The following is a 20,848-nucleotide window of genomic DNA, read 5'->3' as shown; positions in this document are numbered from 1 at the left end:
GCTTAGGTCATGATCTCGTGGTTCGTGGGTTCGAGCCCCGCATCGGGCTCTGTGCTGACTGCCAGCTCAGAGCCTGGAGCCTGTTTCAGAGTCTGTATCTCCCTCTCTCTCTGACCCTCCCCTGCTCACGCTGTCTCTCTCTTTCCTAGAAATAAATAAAAATATTTTAAAAAATAAAAAAAAAATCTTTAAAAAGAAAAGGGGGTAGAGTCAGGCTCAGGGATGTGAAAGATAGGATTCTCTGTTGACTCCACTGGATTTAGAATTTAGTTCAGTGCCTTAGTCAAACCTACTTTTCTCTCTGCCATTACCAGGGAAAATAACCTAAACCCTGACAGTTAAAACTAATATACTTACCATGAAAATTTTCCAGACACAGTAAATAGAGAAAAAGTAACCCAGAAAATTAAAGTATTTTCCCTTAAAAGTTTTGGAATATTCTATTCTCTCCTGGGGGAAAACAAATACAAAACATGGTTAGACTCAGCAAAATGTAAACCTTTACTCAACCAGAACATTCCTGCCTCTATGACTCACTGTTTTGTCAGAGTGAAACACCCACACATGATATTCATAATACTGAAATAATACTATTGAGCAACAGTTCTTGAACACTTACTTTAAGCACCAAACTGGGACAAACACCTTACATTATCTACTTTAATTTTTATAACAACTCTTACATGTTCTATTATCTTAATCTTACACAGGAGAAACCCAAGGCTTCCGGGGGTTAGATAACTTGCTAGTGAGTAGGGGAACTGAGGCTCAAGTCTGTCTTCAAAGTCTATGTTACCTCTATATTACGGCTCTTCCAACGAAATGATCCTTAAAAAGGATAAAAATAGTTTGAATGACCTTAACTAATAAATTCTGCATATTTAAATTACATGGCATTTTAGGTATACATAGGAGAGTTAGATCACATCTTGGTCTGGATCCTTTAAAACATGGCTAGATTATGGTACCATTCTTACAATATTATTAACTTATAAAGGGATAAAAAGCAGTCAGAGGAGCTACCATCTTGACCCTGAATCAGTAGGAAGTGGTGGAACCTTCCTAGATGCTGAAAAAACCTCTCCTGCCTATCCCACTAATTTTTATTCCTGAGAGTTCCATTAAGAATTCTGCCAGGGGCAGGAGCAAAGTCATGAAGAGCCGACACTTAGGGCTTCATGGCCATACTGGAGCTGTGAGCTCTCTCTTGCGCTGTGCGGCCAGAGAAGACTCTACAAAGCTATTTAGTCTTGTTCTCCCTTCAATCAGACTGATTAAAACCACACTTCTGTTTCCTCGCTCTGTACCTTGGTAGCATACAGATCAGCTGTTTCCAGAAAAAGCTGCCTGCTTAGTTCTTCCAAAGCATCCACTTCCTGTTGAATAAGAGTGAGATCTGGTACAAATGGACATCAAGGTTTATATCACATAGAAGTTTCAAGAAATAGCAGTGAAGAAAGCATATGCTTTTGGTTTCTCCTGGTCTGGATCCTTGGAGCTGCCTATATATTCAAATCCCTGCTTCAGGGCTGGCAGTGCTTTCGGGGCAGTTTGCCCAACCTCCAACACAGGTGCGCAAAGGCTTCTCAATGAGCGTTACCCTCAGGAGCATTACCAAATACTTGCCACTCGGTTTCTCACTAGGTCAAGTGGCTCAGACAGACGATTTTGTTGCTGCTTTTCTTTATCTACTTAGAGTAAGTAATTCATAATCTTGAAATCTCAAATAGTTACATAGTGAAAACACCTGTAATATGGCATCATTTTCCCCTAAATTATCTGAATAAATACAATGTTAGGAAAGGCTAATACAGGCTGGAATTATAAACATTCCCTTCTTTAGCTCTTTATAGACATTATCTTTTGTTGTTCTCATAACAGTCCCATGAGATAGGTGTTAGTACCCATTTTGCAGATAAGGAAAGTAAAGCTCAGCTATGCCTTCCTCTAAGGTCTGCTCTTTCCATTCCACTATGCTACTTTCCAAGAACTCAGTGAGGGTCTCTTACTCATCTCTCCATTTAGGAAACAGGGGCTCAGAGAGGTAAGAGAATTTTAATCCTGACGCCTTTGCTGACTTGACTTACTGTCACTAAGAAACCTTAGACCCTAAACTTTAGCTTTTATGGACTTTTAAGTCATAAAAAATCGTGAAGTAGCCCAAGTTGGAAGATTCACTTTGATCCAGAGCCTCCCTACTCAGACTTTTCCCACTAGAGGCATACCTCATTCTACTGCCCCCTGCAGATACTGCCATTTTGTTTGAAAAACAACAACAACAAATGGAAGGTTGTGGCACTGCGCTGGACAAGCCTACTGGGTGCCATTTGTGTCTCTGTGTCACATTTTGGTAATTTTCACCGTATTTCAAACTTTTTCATTATTACTACATTTGTTATGGTGATTTGTGATCAGCGATTACTACCCACTGAAAGTTCAGATAATGGTTAAGCATTTTTTAGCAATAGTTTAAGGTACGTACCTTTTTTTTTAAGAATGCTATTGCACACTCAATAGGATACAGTATAGTGTGAACAAAGCTTTTATATGTACTGGGAAACCAAATATTCATCTGGCTCACTTTATGGTGATATCTGCTTGATGGCGATGTTCTGGACTCACATTTGTAACCCCTCTGAGCTATGCCCATAGTACTCAAGTCGCCAAAGTGTCCTTCAGCTCCTTCAGTAGTGGATGCTACTGGAATGGTCCAGGCCACCAAACAACGGGGCTTAACTAGTTACATGTGTGCCTCTCCCATGATTAGACGGTCAGCTTGTTGAGGAGAGAGGGTACACACTGTGTTCATCATTTTATCCCTTAGGACTCTGCCTGGAAACTGAAGATATGAAATAAATTGTTTCTGGATTAAATGAATCCAATATAATCCTTTTTTTCCCCCCTCTCATGGTCATCCTGCCTTTCTTTGGTCTAATTCTTACCTACATCTGACACCAGAAAGATAGGTCACAATTTATAGCAAGGACTGAGTAAATTCTTTTCCTGCAATTGAAGCAAAAGGGAATTTGTACTTCCCTCAGGCCAAAGAAGGAAGGAGGAATATGGTATCTCATCCCAGGCCCCCCAGATTTTGACTTAATAGCCTGGTAGAGACAAAGAGATTTTGTTGCTCAATCTGAGAATTAAACACTGCAACCAGCTAGGCCAAGAACAATCCATTAAAGCCAATCTCCTTGAATCTTTAAACTAAAAGTCAATGAAGATACAGGGCTGCTTAAAATTTTAGCAATACTGATTGCTTTAGAAATGGGCCCTTACCAGCGCCAACACATACACACCATCCATTTTAGGGAGTCACTGTGTTTTATGCTAGTTTTTCACACCTGGGTAATAGAATAGTGTAGAGGAAAGAACTAAAAGGAAGTCCTATCTTTGCCACAAACCACAGGGTGACTTAACCTCTGTGTCTATTTCCTCATCTGTAAAATGGAAAGAGTGACTTTTAGGATTTCTTTGGCTCAAAGACAATGGTTTTATGATCTTTTAGGGGCACTGGAGAGATGACTCTGTACTTCCTAAGTCTCGGCCTGGCCAGCTGGATTCTGATATAGTCAGGTACCTTAGAAAAGACCGCCCCAACACTACTTTTTTCTTCTGGCCTTGGTCCAGAGTGGAGGAAAAGAATCAGGCAGAGGGATAAAGGATACTTTCACTTCCTGGTGCTGAAGTGGTAACACTTTTTATCATTCCCCAGAATCCTGATGGTTTGTTATGCACCTCCCCCTTCTGGAACATAGTTCTCCGGGTCATTGCCATCCTGAAAGGAAAGAAAAGATAAAAACCTCAGCAGGGAGCTTTGACCCTCTTAGTCTGTTTTTATCCAACTTCTGGTCTCATAGCTGCCGTTTTCCCTTGCTGAGCTGTTCGGGAATGCAAACTCCAGAGTCCTGCTTTGCCCCTACTTACAACCAGGAGGAAACTATGTACCCCCAAGGAGCAACATGGCCTAGGCAAAGGAGCACAGAATTTGGAGAAGGCAATACATGTGAAGATTGGCTCTAGCTGAGAAGCTAGAAGACTTCAGAGTTTTCATTTCTTCATCTCTGGGTGGGTGTGAAGATCATGGAAACCATATAGAACTCATGCTGTCAACTACAAAGTGCTATATGTATATTAGTAATTACTACCATTATCATTTAAGGACAAAATAGTTAACATACCTAAAGGTACAGGTTCAGAGCAGGAACTGAAACATTTCTTTCCTTCCTTTACAAAAGCAGACAAACAACAAAATATAAACCTAGACTCTTTTTTTTTTTTTTTAAGTTTTTTTATTTTGAAAGAGACAGAGACAGCACAGGTAGGGGAGGGGCAGAGAGTGGGGAACCAAGAGAGAGACTCCCAAGACTCTGTGCTGGTAGCACAGAGCCTGATGCTGGGCTTGAACCCACAAAACTGGGAGATGGTGACTGAGCCAAAACCAAGAGTCGGACACTTGACCAATGGAGCCACCCAGGTGCCCCAAACCTAGCCTCTTCTAACACATCATTCTCTAACTCCAAACTTCCCCAACTACTCAACAGGTCAGCAGGAAACTTACTATGTCTTACTCTCCCTCTCCTCTCCCTGTCTTGTGCTGCGGCAGCCACGTTCCGCCTGCCACACTGGTGTTGATTGAGGACAGGTCCTTGTAAGGAAAAGGAAGATCACTTACTTGTATAAAAATTGTTACTTGAAGGGTATGATGGGCCAAGGCCTGCTGGTCTAAGATAAACCAGGCCAAGTCTAACAAGGATGGATTAGTAGGACTAAAGAAAAATTGGATGGATATAGTTTTGGACAAGAGATAGAAGTGGTAAGGAGGAAGCAGCAGCATTGATATTTACGGTTGGAACCAATGGAACCAGATAGTATTTCTGGGGGCTTGTGTGTGTGTTTTTTTTAATGTTTATTTTTGAGAGAGACAGAGTGTGAGCAGGGGAAGGGGCAGAGAGGGAGACACAGAATCCGAAGCATAGGGCCTGATGGGGGGCTTGAACTCAGGGACTGCAGACCATGACCTGAGCCGGAGATGGACACTTAACTGACTGAGCCCCCAGGTGGCCCTCTGCGGGTTAGATGCTATAAGACCACGGTTAAAATGATAATAACAATAAGAATATGAGGTATATTGGGTCATGCTGACTTAACTGTTTTTTTTCTCAAAATGACCTTTGCCTAGATATAGCTCCAAGTTTTAGCTCTTTAATCACACATGTTCACTGTAATTGTTGGAAGCATTGTTGGAAGATGTAATTAACAACTAAGAAGAGTCTCACTAGGGAGATTTCAACTTGGCAAGACTCAGAACCCTTAGGTTCCCCCTTTTCATAGGTGGAAAAGCTAGAATGAGAATATGAAGAAGGAAGAGGTTCTATCTTACTCACTTAAAAGTTCACTTCAGTTTACTGGGCCGGATTAAAGGAGAGGCGGTGGGGAGAGAGGGAGCACTGAGGCCCATTTCTATTACCCTTAGTTTCTACATCTACAGTATAACAAATGCAACGACTGGCTGTGGAGTGGAACTGGTGGATGTCAAGGTGTCAAGTGACACTGTGTTGTGGCCCCATAACAGGCAGGGAGGTACAATCGATGGAAGAAGTGAAGGCTGGCTGCACACAACAGTCATGACCTTGTTTTAAACAGCTCACTTTCACTTTTAATTTGATCACTTAATCCTAAACCGATTTTGCTCTTCTCATAAGTTGCAGATGAAAAATAAACATGTATTTTTAAAAGAAGTGGTAACATTATCAGACTTCTGGAGAGGTGGTTAAAAAAAAAAAAAGCTATGAGGCACTAGAGAAGGAGATCACTTTCATCTTGAATTTTTTTGTCACTATCATCACCACCACATCCTGTGACCATCACCAGTATTGCCTCTTTATGATAAGGGCAGTCTGGAACAAAAAATTATTCTTTCATGGTTAGCTGAATGCCAGTAAAAAACCCACAGTCTGGAAAAACCTATGTGCCTGGCTGAGGTTTGGTGGCAGTCTGCAAGTCAAGAGGCTGAAAGGTGGCTTAAATATATCATTCTACTATTTTTCTAGTGGAAACGAGAAGGGTAGGAAGAAAGCAATTACCTTTCCTTTTTAATTAAGCATTTTGAGGTACTGTAGATTCACACATAGTTATAAAAAATTAGAGACATCCCACGCGCCCTTTCCCCAGCTTTCTCCAATGGAAACATCTTGCAAATTTCGGGTACAATATCACAACCACGGGTCAACATACAGAGTATTTCCATCACTGCAAGAATCCCTCACATGGCCCTCGAATAGCCCCCTTGCCTCCTCTCCCCTCTGACTCCTCTTTAACCACCAAGCAACCGCAAATCTGTTTCCCATTTCCATTCTGTCAGTTCAAAAATGTAATAGAGATAGAGTCATAGAGGACAGAAGCTTTGCAGATCGGGTTTTTTCACTCAGCATAATTTTCTGGAGACTCACCCAGTCTGTTTTATTGATAGTTCATTCATTTTTATTCCTCAGTAGTAGTCTGTGGATATAACACCCTTTAATCATTCATTCATGAAAGGATATCTGGGTTATTTCCATTTTGGGCCACGATGAATAAAACCTCTATAAACACTAGTGTAAGAGTTTTCTGTGACCCTAACCCTTCATTTTTCTGGCATAAATGCTGAGGAATACAGTTGCTCAGTTGTGCAGTTGTTGCAGGTTTAGTTTTTAAAGAAATTGCTAACTGTGCTCCAGAAATACTATCCTACATTTTAACCAGCAATGTAGGAGTGATCTAGCTTCTCTGCACAGGATTTGGTGCACTCACTTATTTTAGCCATTCCAATATATGTATAGTGACATCTCCTAGTTTTAATTGCATATCTCTAATGTTTTAGGATGTTAAAACATCTTTTCATGTAGTTAATCGCCATCTGTATATGCTCTGCAATGAAATATTTGCGTGTCTTTTGCCTATTTTCTAACTGGACTTTTTTTTTTTTAACTCTGTTTTGAAAGCTTATGGATTTTAGATACTAGTTTTTTCTCAGATACGTGGTTTACAAATATTTCCCCCGGTCTGTAATTTCCTTTCATCCTGAACAGGGTCTTTCCCAGAGCAGAAGTTTTTAGTGTGGATGAAATCTAACTTATCAATTTTTCCTTTTATAAAGTGTGCACTTAGGGTTCAGTCTATGAACTCTTTGCTTAGCCCTAGAGCTCTCCTAGGACTTCCTAGGTTTCTTTCCCCCGAAGGGGTACAGTTTTAGAGGTTGAGTTAATTTTTGTATATGATGTGAACTTTATATTGAGATTCATTTTTTTAAAAAAATCTGTGAAGGGGTGCCTGGGTGGCTCAGTCAGTCTGAGTTTGGCTCAGGTCATGATCTCATGGTTTGTGAGTCTGAGCCCCATGTTGGTCTCTGTGCTGATAGCTCAGAGCCTGGAGCCTGCTTTGGATTCTGTGTATCCCCCTCTCTCTGCTCCTCCCCTGTCTCTGTCTCTCAAAAATAAATATTAAAAAGTTTAAAAAAACCCTATGCATATCCAATTGCTCTAGCATTACTTGTTGAAAACGTTATTTTTCTCCACTGAAATGTTCTCGCATCTTTGTAAAAAATTAGTTGGGCATATCTGTGTTTGGTTTATTTCTGAGTTCTCTAGTCTGTTTTATTGATATGTGTCTATACCTCTGCCCATACCACACAGTCTCGGTCAGTATAGCTATATAATAAATTTTGAAATCGGACTGATTCTTTCCATTTTATTCTTTTTCAAAATTGTTTTAGCTCTTCTAAGTACTTCTGCCTTTCCATATAAATTCCACAAAAAATCTTGTTGGGATATATGTTAAAGCTGTGTATCGGTGTGGGGAGAATTGAAATCTCTACTATTTTGAGTCTTCTAATCTATAAGCATGGTTTGCCTCTCTACATAGATATATGACTTCTTTGATCAGCATCCTATACATGTTTTCTTAGACTTACCTCAATATTTCTTTTTTTTTGAGTGGCTGTAATTGGTATTGTACTTCTAAGTGTTAGTTAAAAAAAATACTTTTAGTCTCTGTATGTTTATTATGTACCCTGCAACCCTGTTAAAAAAACATTATTTTGCATTGTTCCCCTGTGGGAAATAAGTTTAAGAATTCTGTACGCTTGCATCAATGGGTTCATGAGGCTTAGGGCAGAAAGCCACCACCGGGTGAAAGTGCCTAAGGTTAGTCACTAAGTAAAACAAGGCTTAGGGTGGAAAGCCGCCTCTACAAGATGAAAGCGTTGAGAACAGTTAGAGGTGGAAAGCCGCTACGGGGCAAAAGCGCCCAAGGTTAGCTAGTGAAAAGGTGCCTGGTTAGCCTTGAGGCAGCATGCTTGGAGGTAACAGCTACTTGGCTATATCGCCCACAGAGAAACACTGTCCATCTGGCGTCTGACACCAATACATCATTGTGCTTTAATCTCAACTTCTAACACCACTCATCTCCCCCCACCCCCCAAAACCCTTGCCTTCTTACACACACAAATTGATGGTCACTATCTTATTGTTTTCCTCTGCACTTTCACCATGCACGTAAAACCTTGAGAGCTCAATAAGTACAGAGACAAAACCCCTATTCGGGGCTCTTGTCCCCTCCCGGACATTAGCCTCTCATGTATTCAATTCTGCATCTGCTCTCTTGCTGGACAAGAGAGGACTCCAGACTCAAAGTCTGTGACAGATGGTTACCCTGACATGATTAAAAGCCGAGGTGACTACAGGCCAATGTGGTTAGGAGGTGGTGTGACTCAAGGACTGTAGAACACTGTGGAATAACTAAACAGCTCTACAAAAAATGTACAGACTTCAATCTCTCCTGATGAGGTAAGAGAAAAGCAAAACTATATTAGTATTTGCTGCCATGGAACTTCTGAGACACTCACAATGGGAAACTCCCTAGTTCCTAAACAAAAGCACTGTATTTGAATTCTTCAGTTGCTAGCAGTAAACAGCAGGCACCACTCTGAACTATAAAGCTCTTCTTAAATTATTACTGGCTGTCCAACAAAATTATCCTTGGTTCCCACAACAAGGAACTTATGATCTTGATATTTGGGAACGAGTAGGGAAAACATTAAAAGCTCAACATTCTGAGGGGGCTCATGTCCTCCCTGAGGTAATCCTTACTTGGTTCATTGTCCATACTGCTCTTCTCCTTGAGCTAAGATGATGTATATGAAGATGTAGACTTACCCAAAACAGGAAAAACCTGAGCTTTTTTATAGTCAGCCTGTGCCCTTGGCACCTTTACTGCTAAAAGATACTCCCCGCTCCCTCAAAAAAAATGGGACGATATTAAGCCTCTGAAAACCTCATCGACTGGTTCTGATAAGACAGAACCTCATCCCAATGCATAAGGCCAGTGAATTCCACTGTTTCCTATTGTCAAGCAAAATGGACAACACATCCATGAAGGCCTGCTTTTTCAAATAGTAAAAAAATTGCAAAAAACCTCAGTCCAACTATATGGCCTCCACAGCCGTTTTACAAGCAGCATTTTAGAAACTCTTTGTGGTACTCCATGTGTGTCTGGAACTGGGGATCTCTCATGAATATCATTCTGACCCCAGCCCAGTATGCTGTCTGTGCCCAGGAGTGTCATGATTGCCTGCATGGCTCGTGCTATGCAAAACCTCGATGCTACTATTCCAGTGTCTTTTGAACAACTGTCCAGTACAGGGCAGTATTCTCAACGGAGGCAGCAAGCTCAGCTCCTGGCCACTGTCAGAGAACAATGCACTAAAATGGTGCAGCGTATTTTACACAGGCCATGCCTAATTAATAAAGGGGACTCTAACTCCCTCTCTTAATGTTTCTGGTAATACACTCTGATTACTCTATTTGTGGGAGTTTCTCCCACATTCATTTCCCGGATCAATGACCATGATGATTAGACCAACTGTCTCTGGTTAGTCTACCTCAGGATAGAGACTTTAAGGAATATTCCCAAGCAGCTGCCAAACCTCCTTTTGTTCCTGGGAACTTCCCTGTTTTCTCTGGCCCAAGTGGACAGCCTAATTCCACTAGTGGAAAACAAAACAAACCAAAACCCAAACCATCTGTATCTGCTCATCTGTCTAAGCTGACAAGCTTTAGGACCAGAAAACTCTTTCTCTGCCCCCAGGCTTTTAGAGAGACGTCACCTCTTCTCCCTTCCCCATCCTCCAGTTTCTGCACCACCTGCGGCGGAGGCTACATAACGGGCTCTTCAATACTTCAGGTCCCATCAGCTCCTCCTCCCCACATTGTCAAGGAGCAAAAAACACCCCCTTATACTGCCCACTTCGGATTTCCTCACTGGTTCCCTGGAAAAAACTGACAATGGTAAACTTTTAAGGAGACACACATGAAATGTAATTAGGATAGACATGTCTTTTAAATTATCAGAATAAAACCTTATTCTACCAAAGGGAGCCTGGGTGGCTCAGTTGGTTAGGCATCTGACTTCAGCTCAGGTCATGATCTCAGTTTGTGGGTTCAAGCCCTGAGGCAGGCTCTGTGCTGACAGCTCAGATCCTGGAGTCTGCTTTGGGTTCTGTGTCTCCCCCCTCCCCTCTCTGCCCCTCCCCCACTCACACTCTGTCTCTGAAAAAAAAAAAGAGTTAAAAACTTTATTCTACCTAGGTTTACTAAAGGTCAAATAAGCTCTTAAATAACTGTTGCAACTGGTTTACAAAAAGATGGCTTAAAATAATGGTTAATTTTGTCTGTCTCAAAGTTTTCATGGAAAATTGTTAAAATAGTTTTCAAAATATTTGGTAACCTAAAATATTAAAGTTTTGGTTACATAATAAATTGGGATTAAAGTCATTGGGTATCTAATGAGATAAGAGGCTAACGCACTAATTACTAGATGGAGGTTTGTGCTTTTGACTTATTGCAAAAAGAGACTATTTGGGCCTTGCAAACATACTTTGTGCTTTATTAAGATGCTACTATGAAAAACCTGCTTTATGCTTAATGAATTCATAAATTTATCATCTAAAAGATTTCTGATGTAACAGTTCACTATTGGTTACTACTTAGTTTTTACTGGAGATTAAGATTTCTAAGAGTTAAAATTCTGCTAACAGTAATTAAGAATGATGGAAATAAAAATAACTGTATATAGAAAACTAGGAAATAAAAAATATATATAAGGAATAAAAATACATTTATATTAAAGGTAAACAAATATGATTTTAACAAAAAGGGTAAAACATAAAACAGCAGGACAGCACGCCCTTTTGAGGTGTTTTACTCAAGCCCTGGTTGAAATCGCCTATCCCTTATAATCCACAAGGCCACGCAATTGTAGAAAGAGCACATTATATGCTCAAAAACATGTTAAAAAAACAAAAATGGGGGAATACCCCTGGCTGTCTACATTACAACCTTAGCTCCTTCTCAATCGTGTGATGATTACTGTTAACTTTTTAAATCTTGACCCTCCAGGGCTAACCACAGCTGAACAACATTCGTCAAAATAAGATAAACCCTCTCACCCTATGGTGCTATACAAAACCCCAGGAATGGGGGCCCACATGGACTGAGCCCACTAAACTTCTCACCTGGGGTCGGGGATATGCTTGTGTTCTTTCAGATTCTGGACCTCTGTGGATTCCCTCTTGGTTGGTGAAACCATACCATGGCATGGTGGACCCCTCAGGATATCTTCCAGTGAGCCAGAATTTCCAGAGAATGACTCTGAATGAGTGACCACCGCCCCCCTTTTTCAAGATGGAGGAAGCCTCTTCATGGACTCCTCATCCTGAAGCCACTCCACAAATGGCAAGTCCCTGCCCCTGACATAACATGGGGAAGCTTTAAGGGTCTGTCTAACCAGGCCAGCATCCTCTTACAACACAACGATATTGCATATACCCCTGAGTTGCATCTGATGGTTATGATCTCCATCACTGACAAGAATTCGATAAGAATCGTAACCCTGATTCTTTTCCTTTGTCCAGGCCAAGCTCAATATTTATTATTGGGCTCATCTCCTTAATCCACCTATATCTGACAGCTTAACACTCCTAGCCTGGGATATTCCTATTAGTAATAATGACACTGAGTTCATGGGAGGAGCTAATCTTAACCCACCCTTCCAAATGGAACAAGAGCATTGGCTTTATATGCCCAGACCTCAACGGTGGCTTATTCTAGCACCTATGTGTGTTACCAGACTCAGCAACTTACCTGCTTGTCTCAAACTAAGAATCAACGGGCTTTTACACGTACAGTCCAAAATCTCTACAAGACCAAACAATTTGACCTTTTTCTCAGCCACAAGTTTTGATACACCTCACAAAACCAAACATATCTCATATTCCTAATGTTCTAGCTCATGGTTTCTAAGAGCGACTTGGCTATAAAGGAACCAGGCTCTAGAACCCTACCAGACAGCTGAGGAGCTGCTGGGAACTCCCTCTGGCTGGCAGGGGCTGGCAGGCACCACAGTTTATGTTCCCCCTGCACCTTGATAGTACAGACAGGAGCGGGATCCGAGCACCCTAGTCAGACTAGCAGCTCGGTGAGCCCCAAGCCCCTCGACCACATCAGCCCCAGCTCTCCCACCAAGGCAGCCCAGAACTGTACGCACTGGGGCACCCCTGCTCAGCATTCACTACAGCCCCAGCCATCTCACCAGTAGACACAGGCACAAAGCACCCTGGAACACTCCAGGCTGGCATCACTTCAGCTCCAGACGGCTTGCCAGGACACCGTGTGAGTGGAGTACCTGGAAACCCCTGGCCCATTCCCCACCTTGGCTCCAGCCATCCCCCAGCTGGGTGCCACTGGAGCAGAGCATCCTGGCCTGTGCCAGCCTTGGCTCAGCCACCCATCAGGGTGCTTCCTGCATGGAGTGCCTTGGCACACGGGGACACGCTAGTGTGCACACATTTCAGCTTCAGCGATCTTGTCAGGGTGCCCTCTGCACAGAGAGGTCCAGGACTATCCTTGTCATAACTACTTCAGCTCTAAATATCCCTCCAGGGCACACCCAGAATGAAGTGCTCCAGGACCCCCAGCCTCTGCCAATCAACAAAAATGACCAGTCATATACCGTCTACATAGAAGGTGACAATACCCAGAGCATTCCCTCAAGCTTGGGAGAAACAGCTGTTCCACCAAATTTGTAGAACAAAAACAGAAAGTCAGGCAAAATGTGGAGAGAGAGGAAGAGGTTCCAAACTAAAGAGCAAGACAAAACATCAGAAAAAGAACCAAATGAAATGGAGATAAGCAATATGCCTGAAAAAGAGTTTAAAGTAATGATCATAAAGATGCTCATGAAATTGGAGAGAAGGGTAGAAGAACTTAGTGTGAATTTCCAACAAAGAGACAGAAAATATAAAAAGAACCAATCAGAGTTGAGGAATACAGGAACTGAAGAGGAAAATACACTAGAGGGAATCAACAGATTAGTGGATACGGAAGAATGGGTTAGTGATCTAGAAGACAGGGTAATGGGAACTACCTAAGCTGAACAGCAAAAAGAAAAAAGAATTAAAAAGAAAATAAGAGCAGGTTAAGGGTTCTCTTGGACAACATCAAGCAAACAAACATTGACATTATAGGTATCCCAGAAGAGAGAGAAAGGGGCAGAAAACTTATTTGAAGAAACAGCAGAAAACTTCCCTAGCCTGGAGAATGAAACAGACATCCAGGTCTAGGAATCAGAGTTCCATACAAGACGAACTAAAGGAAGTACCTACCAAGATACATCATTATTAAAATGTGAAATATTAAAGAAAATCTTAAAAGCAGCAAGAAGCAAATAGTTATATACAAGAGAAACTCCAAAAGGCTATCAGCGATATTTCAGCAGAAACTGCAGAACAATAAGGAATGGTAAAATATATTCAAAGTGCTGAAAGGAAAAAACCTACATCCAAGAATACTCTACCCAGCAAAGTTATCATTCAGAACCAAAGGAGGATTTGTCCCAGACATACAAAACTTAAAGGAGTTAAGTTTTAAGGCCAACTTAAAATTGGCCTTAGAGGGATGTTAAAGGGACTTTCTTATGTGAAAAGGCCATAAGTAGAAGAAAATGATGAATATAAAGATGTAAAATATGACAACATTTGTATAAAATGGAGGGGGAGGGGAGTAAAAAAAAAAGTTCTTTCAAAATGTGTTCGATCTTAAGTGACCATCAGCTTAATACAGACTGCTACATACTTAGGATGTTATATATGAACCTCATGGTAACCGTAAAGCAAAGATGTAGAATGGATACACAAAAAACTAAAGAGAGGAGAAACCAAGCATACACTAAACAAAGTCATCAATCACATGACAGCAAGAGAAGAAAAAAGGAAAAGAACTACAAAAACAATCAGAAAATTAAAAAATTAACAAAATGGTAAAAAGTACAGACCTATCAACAATTACTTTAAATGTAAATGGTCTAAATACTCCAATCGAACAACCTAGAATGACTGAATGGGCAAAAAAACAAGCCCTATCTGTATGCTGCCTATCACACTCACTTCAGACCCAAAGACACATACAGACTGAAAGTGAAGGGCTAGAAAACATATTTCATACAAATGAAAGCGAGGGTCGGAGGGGCGGGGGAAGCCAGGGTAGCAGTACTTATATCAAACAAAATAGACTTTAAAACAAAGACTTTAAAAAGAGACACAGAAGGGCATTACATAAAGATAAAGAAATTAGTCCAACAAGAGGATAGAACAACTTTAAATATCTTTTCACACAACACTGGAGCACCTAAATATATAAAGCAAATGTTAATAGATATAAATGGAGACACTGACAGTAATACAGTAATAGCTGAGAACTTTAACACCACACTTACATTGATAAATGGAATATCGAGGTAGAAAAATCAGTAAGGAAAATGGATTTTTTTTTTTTAAAGGAAACCATTATCTTATCTTGGAATGACACATTAGACCAGATGGATTTAAAAGATATAAACAGAACATTTCATCCCAAAACAAGTGAATACCCATTCTTTTCAAGTACACATGGAGCATTCTCCAGGACAGATCATATGCTCACCACAAAACAAGTCTCAATACATTTTAAAACACTGAAATCCTATCATGCATCTTTTCTGTCAACAATGGTATGAAACAAGATATCCATCACAAGAAAGCAACTAGAAAAAACACAAACACATGCTACCAGGCAAACCAATAGGTCAATGAAGAAATCAAAGAGGAAATAAATATATGGAGACAACTGAAATGGAGAAAAATCATACAAAATCTTTTGGGTACAGGAAAAGCAGTTCTAAGAGGGAAATTTACGGCAACACAGGCCTACATCAAGGAATAAGAAAAATCTCAAGGAATTTAGCTTTACACCTAAAGGAACCAGAGAAAGAACAAACAAAGCCCAAGGTTAGAAGGAAGAAAATAACAAAGATTAGGCAGAAATAATGAAATAGACTCTGATTAAAAAAAAAAGTAGAAAGATCAATGAAACCAAGAATTGGTTCTTTGAAAAGGTAACAAAACTGACAAACCTTTAGCCAGATTCATCATGAAAGAGACAGGACCCAAACAAATAAAACCAGAAATAAAAATGAAACAACTGACACCACAGAAATACAAAGGATTATAAAAGACTACTACTGGACAACCTAGAAGAAATGGATGATAAATTCCTAGAAACATACAATCTTCTGAAATTGAATCAGGAAGAAATAGGAAATCTCTGAACAGAGCAACTACTAGCAACAAAACTGAATCAGTAATCAAAAAACTCCTAATAAACAAAAGTCCAGGACTAGATGAAATTACAGGTGAATTCTACCAAAAGAAGAGTTAATACTTATTCTCCTCAAACTATCCACAAAATAGAAGAAAGGCTTCCAAATTCTCTCTATGCAGCCAGCATTACCCTGATACCAAATCCATACAAAGAAACTACAAAAAAAAAAAGAATACTACAAGTCAATACCCCTGATGAACATAGATGCAAAAATCTTCAACAAAATATTAGCAAACTGAATTCAATAGCACTTTAAAAGGATCATTCACCACAATCAAGTGGGTTTTACTCCAGGGATGCAAGGATTGTTCAACATTCACAAAAATCAACATGATACATCACATTAACAAAACAAAGGATAAACACCATATAATCATCTCAATCGATACAGAAAAAGCATTTGACAAAATTCAACACTGGATCATAAAAACTCAACAAAGTAGATTCAGAAGGAACATATCTCAACATAAAAAGGGACATACATGAAAAACCCACAGCTAACATCATACTCAATGGTGAAAACCAGTTTTTCTCTAAGATCAGGAAAAAAAGAATGCTCACTCTTACCACTTTTATTCAACACAGTACTCTAAGTCCTAGTTGCAACAATCAGATGAAAAAGAAAAGGCATTCAAATTCATAACAAAGAAGTAAAACTGTAACTAATTGTAGAATCAGAAATTTGGGAAACAATCTCATTTACTTACAACTGCACCAAAAATAATAAAATACCTAGCAAGTAAAAGACCTGTATACTGAAAGCTATAAAGTACTGATCAAAGACATCGCAGCTAACAAATTAATGGAAAGACAGACCGTGTTCATGGACTGGAAGAATTTATACTGTGAAAATTTCCATACTATCCAAAGCAATCTACAGATTGAATGTAATCCCCAAAATACCAACAGCCTTTTTCATAGAACTAGAACAAATAATACTAAAATTTGTATGGGACCACAAAAGACTCCAGATATCCAAAGGAATCTTGAGAAAGAACAAAACTGGAGGTATCACAATCCTGGAGTTAAAGATATGCCACAAAGCTACAGTAATCAAAATAGTATGGATCAAATAAGTCCACACCTATATAACAATCTATAATAAAGGAGGCAAGAACATACAATGGGAAAAACAGTCTTTTCAATAAAAGGTGCTGGGAAAACTGGACAGTTATATGCAAAGAATGCAACTGGACCACTTTCTCACACTATATAAAAAAATAAACTCAAAATGGATTAAGAGCTAAATGTGAGACCTGAAACCATAAAACTCCTAGAAGAAAACACAGCTGGTAATCTCTTGGAGATAAATCTTAGAGATATTTTTCTGGATATGACTTCTCTGTTGAGGGAAAACAAAAGCAAAAAAGAAACTATTGGGACATCAAAATAAAAAGTTTTGCACAGTGAAAAAAACCATCAATAAAATAAAGACAACCTACTGAATGGTAGAAGCTACTTGCAAATGATGTATCCAATAAGGGGTTAATATCCAAAATATATAAAGAACTTATAGGACTCAACATCAAAAAGGCAGCCTGATTAAAAATGGGCAGAGGACCTAAATAGACCTATTTCCAAAGATGACATACAGATGGCTAGCAGACACATGAAAAGATGCTCAGCATCACTAATCAGGTAAATGCCTATCAAAACCACAATGAGATATCACCTCCCACCAGTCAGAATGAATAAAATAAGACAAGAATTAACAAGTGTTGGCAAAGGTGTGGAGGTCCAGGGAACCCTTGTGCACTGTGGGTGGGAATGTAAACTGGGACAATAACTACAGAAAATGGTATAGAGGTTCCTCAAAAAATTAAAAACAGAACTACCATAGGCTCCAGTAATTCAACTACTAGGTATTTACCCAAAGAAAACAAAAACAATAATTTGAAAAGCTACATGTACCTCTATGTTTGTTACAGCATTATTTATAATAGCCAAGATACAGAAGCAACCTGTCTAATAGAAGAATGGATAAAGATGTTGTGTGTACACACACACACGTGCGCACACACAGAGAGAGAGAGAGAGAGAGAATGTTACATAATCATCAAAAAGGATGATACCTTGCCATCTGCAGCAACATGGATGAATACAGAGGTTATTATGCCAAGCCAGAAAGAAAGATATCATGATTTCACTTAAATGTGGAATCTAAAAATAAAACAAATAAATACACAAAACAGAAACAGAATCAAATACACAGAAATGATGGTTGGCAGAGGGGAAGGTGACAGGAGATTTATTCATCTCTCATATGAATAAAATATAGTAAAAAGGAGATCATGGGAATCAATTAGTATTATTCCTTTATAATGATCTTTCAATATTGAATAATGTTGCTCTTACTGTTATATTTTTTTAAATCTATATTCATATTCATTCATGTAAAATAAAGGGTAGAGAATGAACGTGAACAAAACACAAAGAATAAATGTAAATACATGTGTATCTATTTTCTATACCCCTGTACAGATGTACAGAAATGGAGACAATTTGCTGGTAAACCTGGTCCTCTTTATCATTCTGAAGTCTACTGTTATCTCTTACATGCAAGGCTTCTTTGACTTGACTATGGGTCAACTAAGAAGAAAAATGTTGAAGGACAAAACAGGAAATGAAGAAACACTCATGCAATTTAAAACCTCTGTCACAGTTTTTAGCTGGATAACAGAACTTTAATAAAGACAGACTAATGAGCTTCATGAAGACAATAACCTACTATCTTCTTCCGCATTCCATCTCTATGACTGTTCTGTAATTAGCAAAGCGCCCAGCATAAACTAGGCTTCCTATATTAAGAGAATGAAAATACATGAGTAAATGAAGATGAAACACTAAACCTAATGATTGCTCTCCAGAGACTATTAATGAGTTCAACAGTTCTCCTTCACTATGTATGGGTCACTGTTCTAGAGTTCTACAGGTCAACTCACTCTTAGTATTTCCATTTTACAGATGAGGAAACCAAGACCTAAAGTAACTGACTCAGTTCACACTCTGAACTGTAGGGCCAGGATTCAAATGCAAAAAGTCTGAGACTAGAGCCTAGGCTTTAACCCACTATGATACAGATTTCTAGAAATGCCACTTTAAAAACACACATTGTAAGTGTGCTTCCTAAAATGACAAAAAGGACAACAGCTAGAAGACTTGAAAGATTTTTCAAAGTAGCTACAGAGAAGAAGTGGAAAAGATTGAAATCAGGCATGCAAATTTTGTAAAAATGTAGTAGGACAATAGACTTAAAGCATCTAATCAATGAAGAATACCTTCAAATATATAAGTTATTCTAACCAATGTATCTCAAGAGAACTAATCTAAAGTCTGGAAAGAAGTGGAATTTGAAAATTTCATTCATACAAGACTAAACATTAAGTCTTTAATTTATTTTTGAGAGAGAGCAAATTGGGGAGGGGCAGAGAGAGAGGGAGAGAGAATCCGAAGCAGGCTCTGCACTGTCAGTGCATGGAGCCCAATGCGGGGCTTGAGCTCATGAATAGTGAGATCATGACCTGAGCTGAAATCAGAGTTGGACACTTAACCGACTGAGCCACCCAGGCGCTTCAAAGTCTCCGATGGTATCTTACTGTAAAAATGAATATGATGAAATTCCCTGTTAGCACCAATTCACAGTCACATTTTCTTGTCGTGAAATTCTAAAAGTACAAGTTTTTTAATGTGCTGATATCTTACCTTTTCTTTTTGCTAATGATCATGTCCATGGTTTGGAGCAGTCGCCGTTCCAGGGCTAGGATATCTGCATCGGTCACATTTCTATAATAAGCATAAACTGTTAGCAATGTTTTGGGACCCCTCCTTGGACATAATAAATATAAGGCTGCTGAGAAACACATAAACCTCAATTGTTACGCAATAATTCAAGGACCTTTTTCTAGAGAATACTAACATGACTATAATAAACAGAAGGGCTTTGGCTGTCTTGTTTTTACAGCTATTATTTTTGCAGTCTCAGGGCAGTGGAAGGTAACTGGCTCTCTTTTAGGCCTTCTTAGCTCTGATCCAGTGATATTTATGAGATTTGCGGAAGCACACTTGCAACGTGGCAGAGCTTTGTGCAATGGCAGTATCGTAGCTAATGAGGTTTATCTGGGGCACAATTATTGCTACTTTTGGGAGGAACTGATTCACTGAAGTTGGGATTAGCTCACACTGCTGTCCACAAGAAATGTGCCTTTAAAGAGCTGGAGTGAAGAGGAGGGAGAGGGTCTGAGTGAAATGATCATTTTAAACATAAGTGAATGTAGGACAAATAAGGGGCAAACAATATAAGTGATAAGGCTTATTCAGGGGGATTTTTAGGACAATGCCCATAAGGACAGAGGGAAAGAATAAAAAGGCAGTGTCACAGATCTAATATTTACGTAGTAATGATATCACATATGTATTCATGAAATATGAATAAAAAAATGAATGAATTAAAAAAATAGGAAAAAAGAGACAAAGTTCTCTTTACCTGAGGAAGTAGGACATGTACGTGTACGGGCAGTTGACAGCACCAAATCCAGAAAGAAGAGCCATGAGAGTCACACCAATCACACCTACCCGGCTGATGAGCTGTTCTATGGACAAAATCCCTACAAACATCAAAGCACCTTAATGTCAACTGATAAAGATCAAAAAGAGGAAACATCACAGAAAATATCAACTATTACATACAGCTTAAATAAGCCAAATTTTAATTATCAATATGTAGCTCTTCTGTAATAAAGGTATAAAAGTCTACTGATTTTCCTCATATCCCATATGCTTCTAGAATCATCTCTTATTGGGTCATGGTAATACTAAAATAATTATAAATAACACTTATTGATTGTTTACACAAGGTAGTGTGTTGGGTTTTTTAAAATTTTTATTTATTTCTGAGAGAGAGAGAAACAGTGTGAGCAGGGGAGGGTCAGAAAGAGAGAGGGAGACACAGAATCTGAAACAGGCTCCAGGCTCTGAGCTGGCTGTCAGTACAGAGCCTGAGGCAGGGCTCGAACCCACGAACTGTGAGATCATGACCTGAGCCAAAGTTGGACACTTAACTGAGCCACACAGGTGCCCCTACACAAGGTAATGTGAACTCTAACAAGGCAAAGTACTTT

At 39.5% G+C, this 20,848-nt stretch overlaps 1 protein-coding gene across 1 annotated transcript in view; it reads right to left on the bottom strand.

The window, feature by feature from the left end:
* Positions 1 to 20,848, bottom strand: part of GPR89A (G protein-coupled receptor 89A) — a 60,225-nt gene that overhangs the window by 19,456 nt on the left and 19,921 nt on the right. The window contains exons 6-10 of the mRNA XM_077753503.1: positions 20,215 to 20,335; positions 19,434 to 19,514; positions 3,669 to 3,778; positions 1,308 to 1,396; positions 358 to 450 (exon numbers count right to left, since the gene is read on the bottom strand). Coding sequence (XP_077609629.1) covers positions 358 to 450; positions 1,308 to 1,396; positions 3,669 to 3,778; positions 19,434 to 19,514; positions 20,215 to 20,335 — 494 coding nt within the window. The remainder of the gene's footprint in view (positions 1 to 357; positions 451 to 1,307; positions 1,397 to 3,668; positions 3,779 to 19,433; positions 19,515 to 20,214; positions 20,336 to 20,848) is intronic.

Source organism: Crocuta crocuta, unplaced genomic scaffold (assembly GCF_008692635.1).
Source record: "Crocuta crocuta isolate KB4526 unplaced genomic scaffold, BGI_CrCroc_1.0 scaffold620, whole genome shotgun sequence".
Taxonomy (NCBI): Eukaryota; Metazoa; Chordata; class Mammalia; order Carnivora; family Hyaenidae; genus Crocuta; species Crocuta crocuta.
This window is presented reverse-complemented; position numbering and strand designations above follow the sequence as displayed.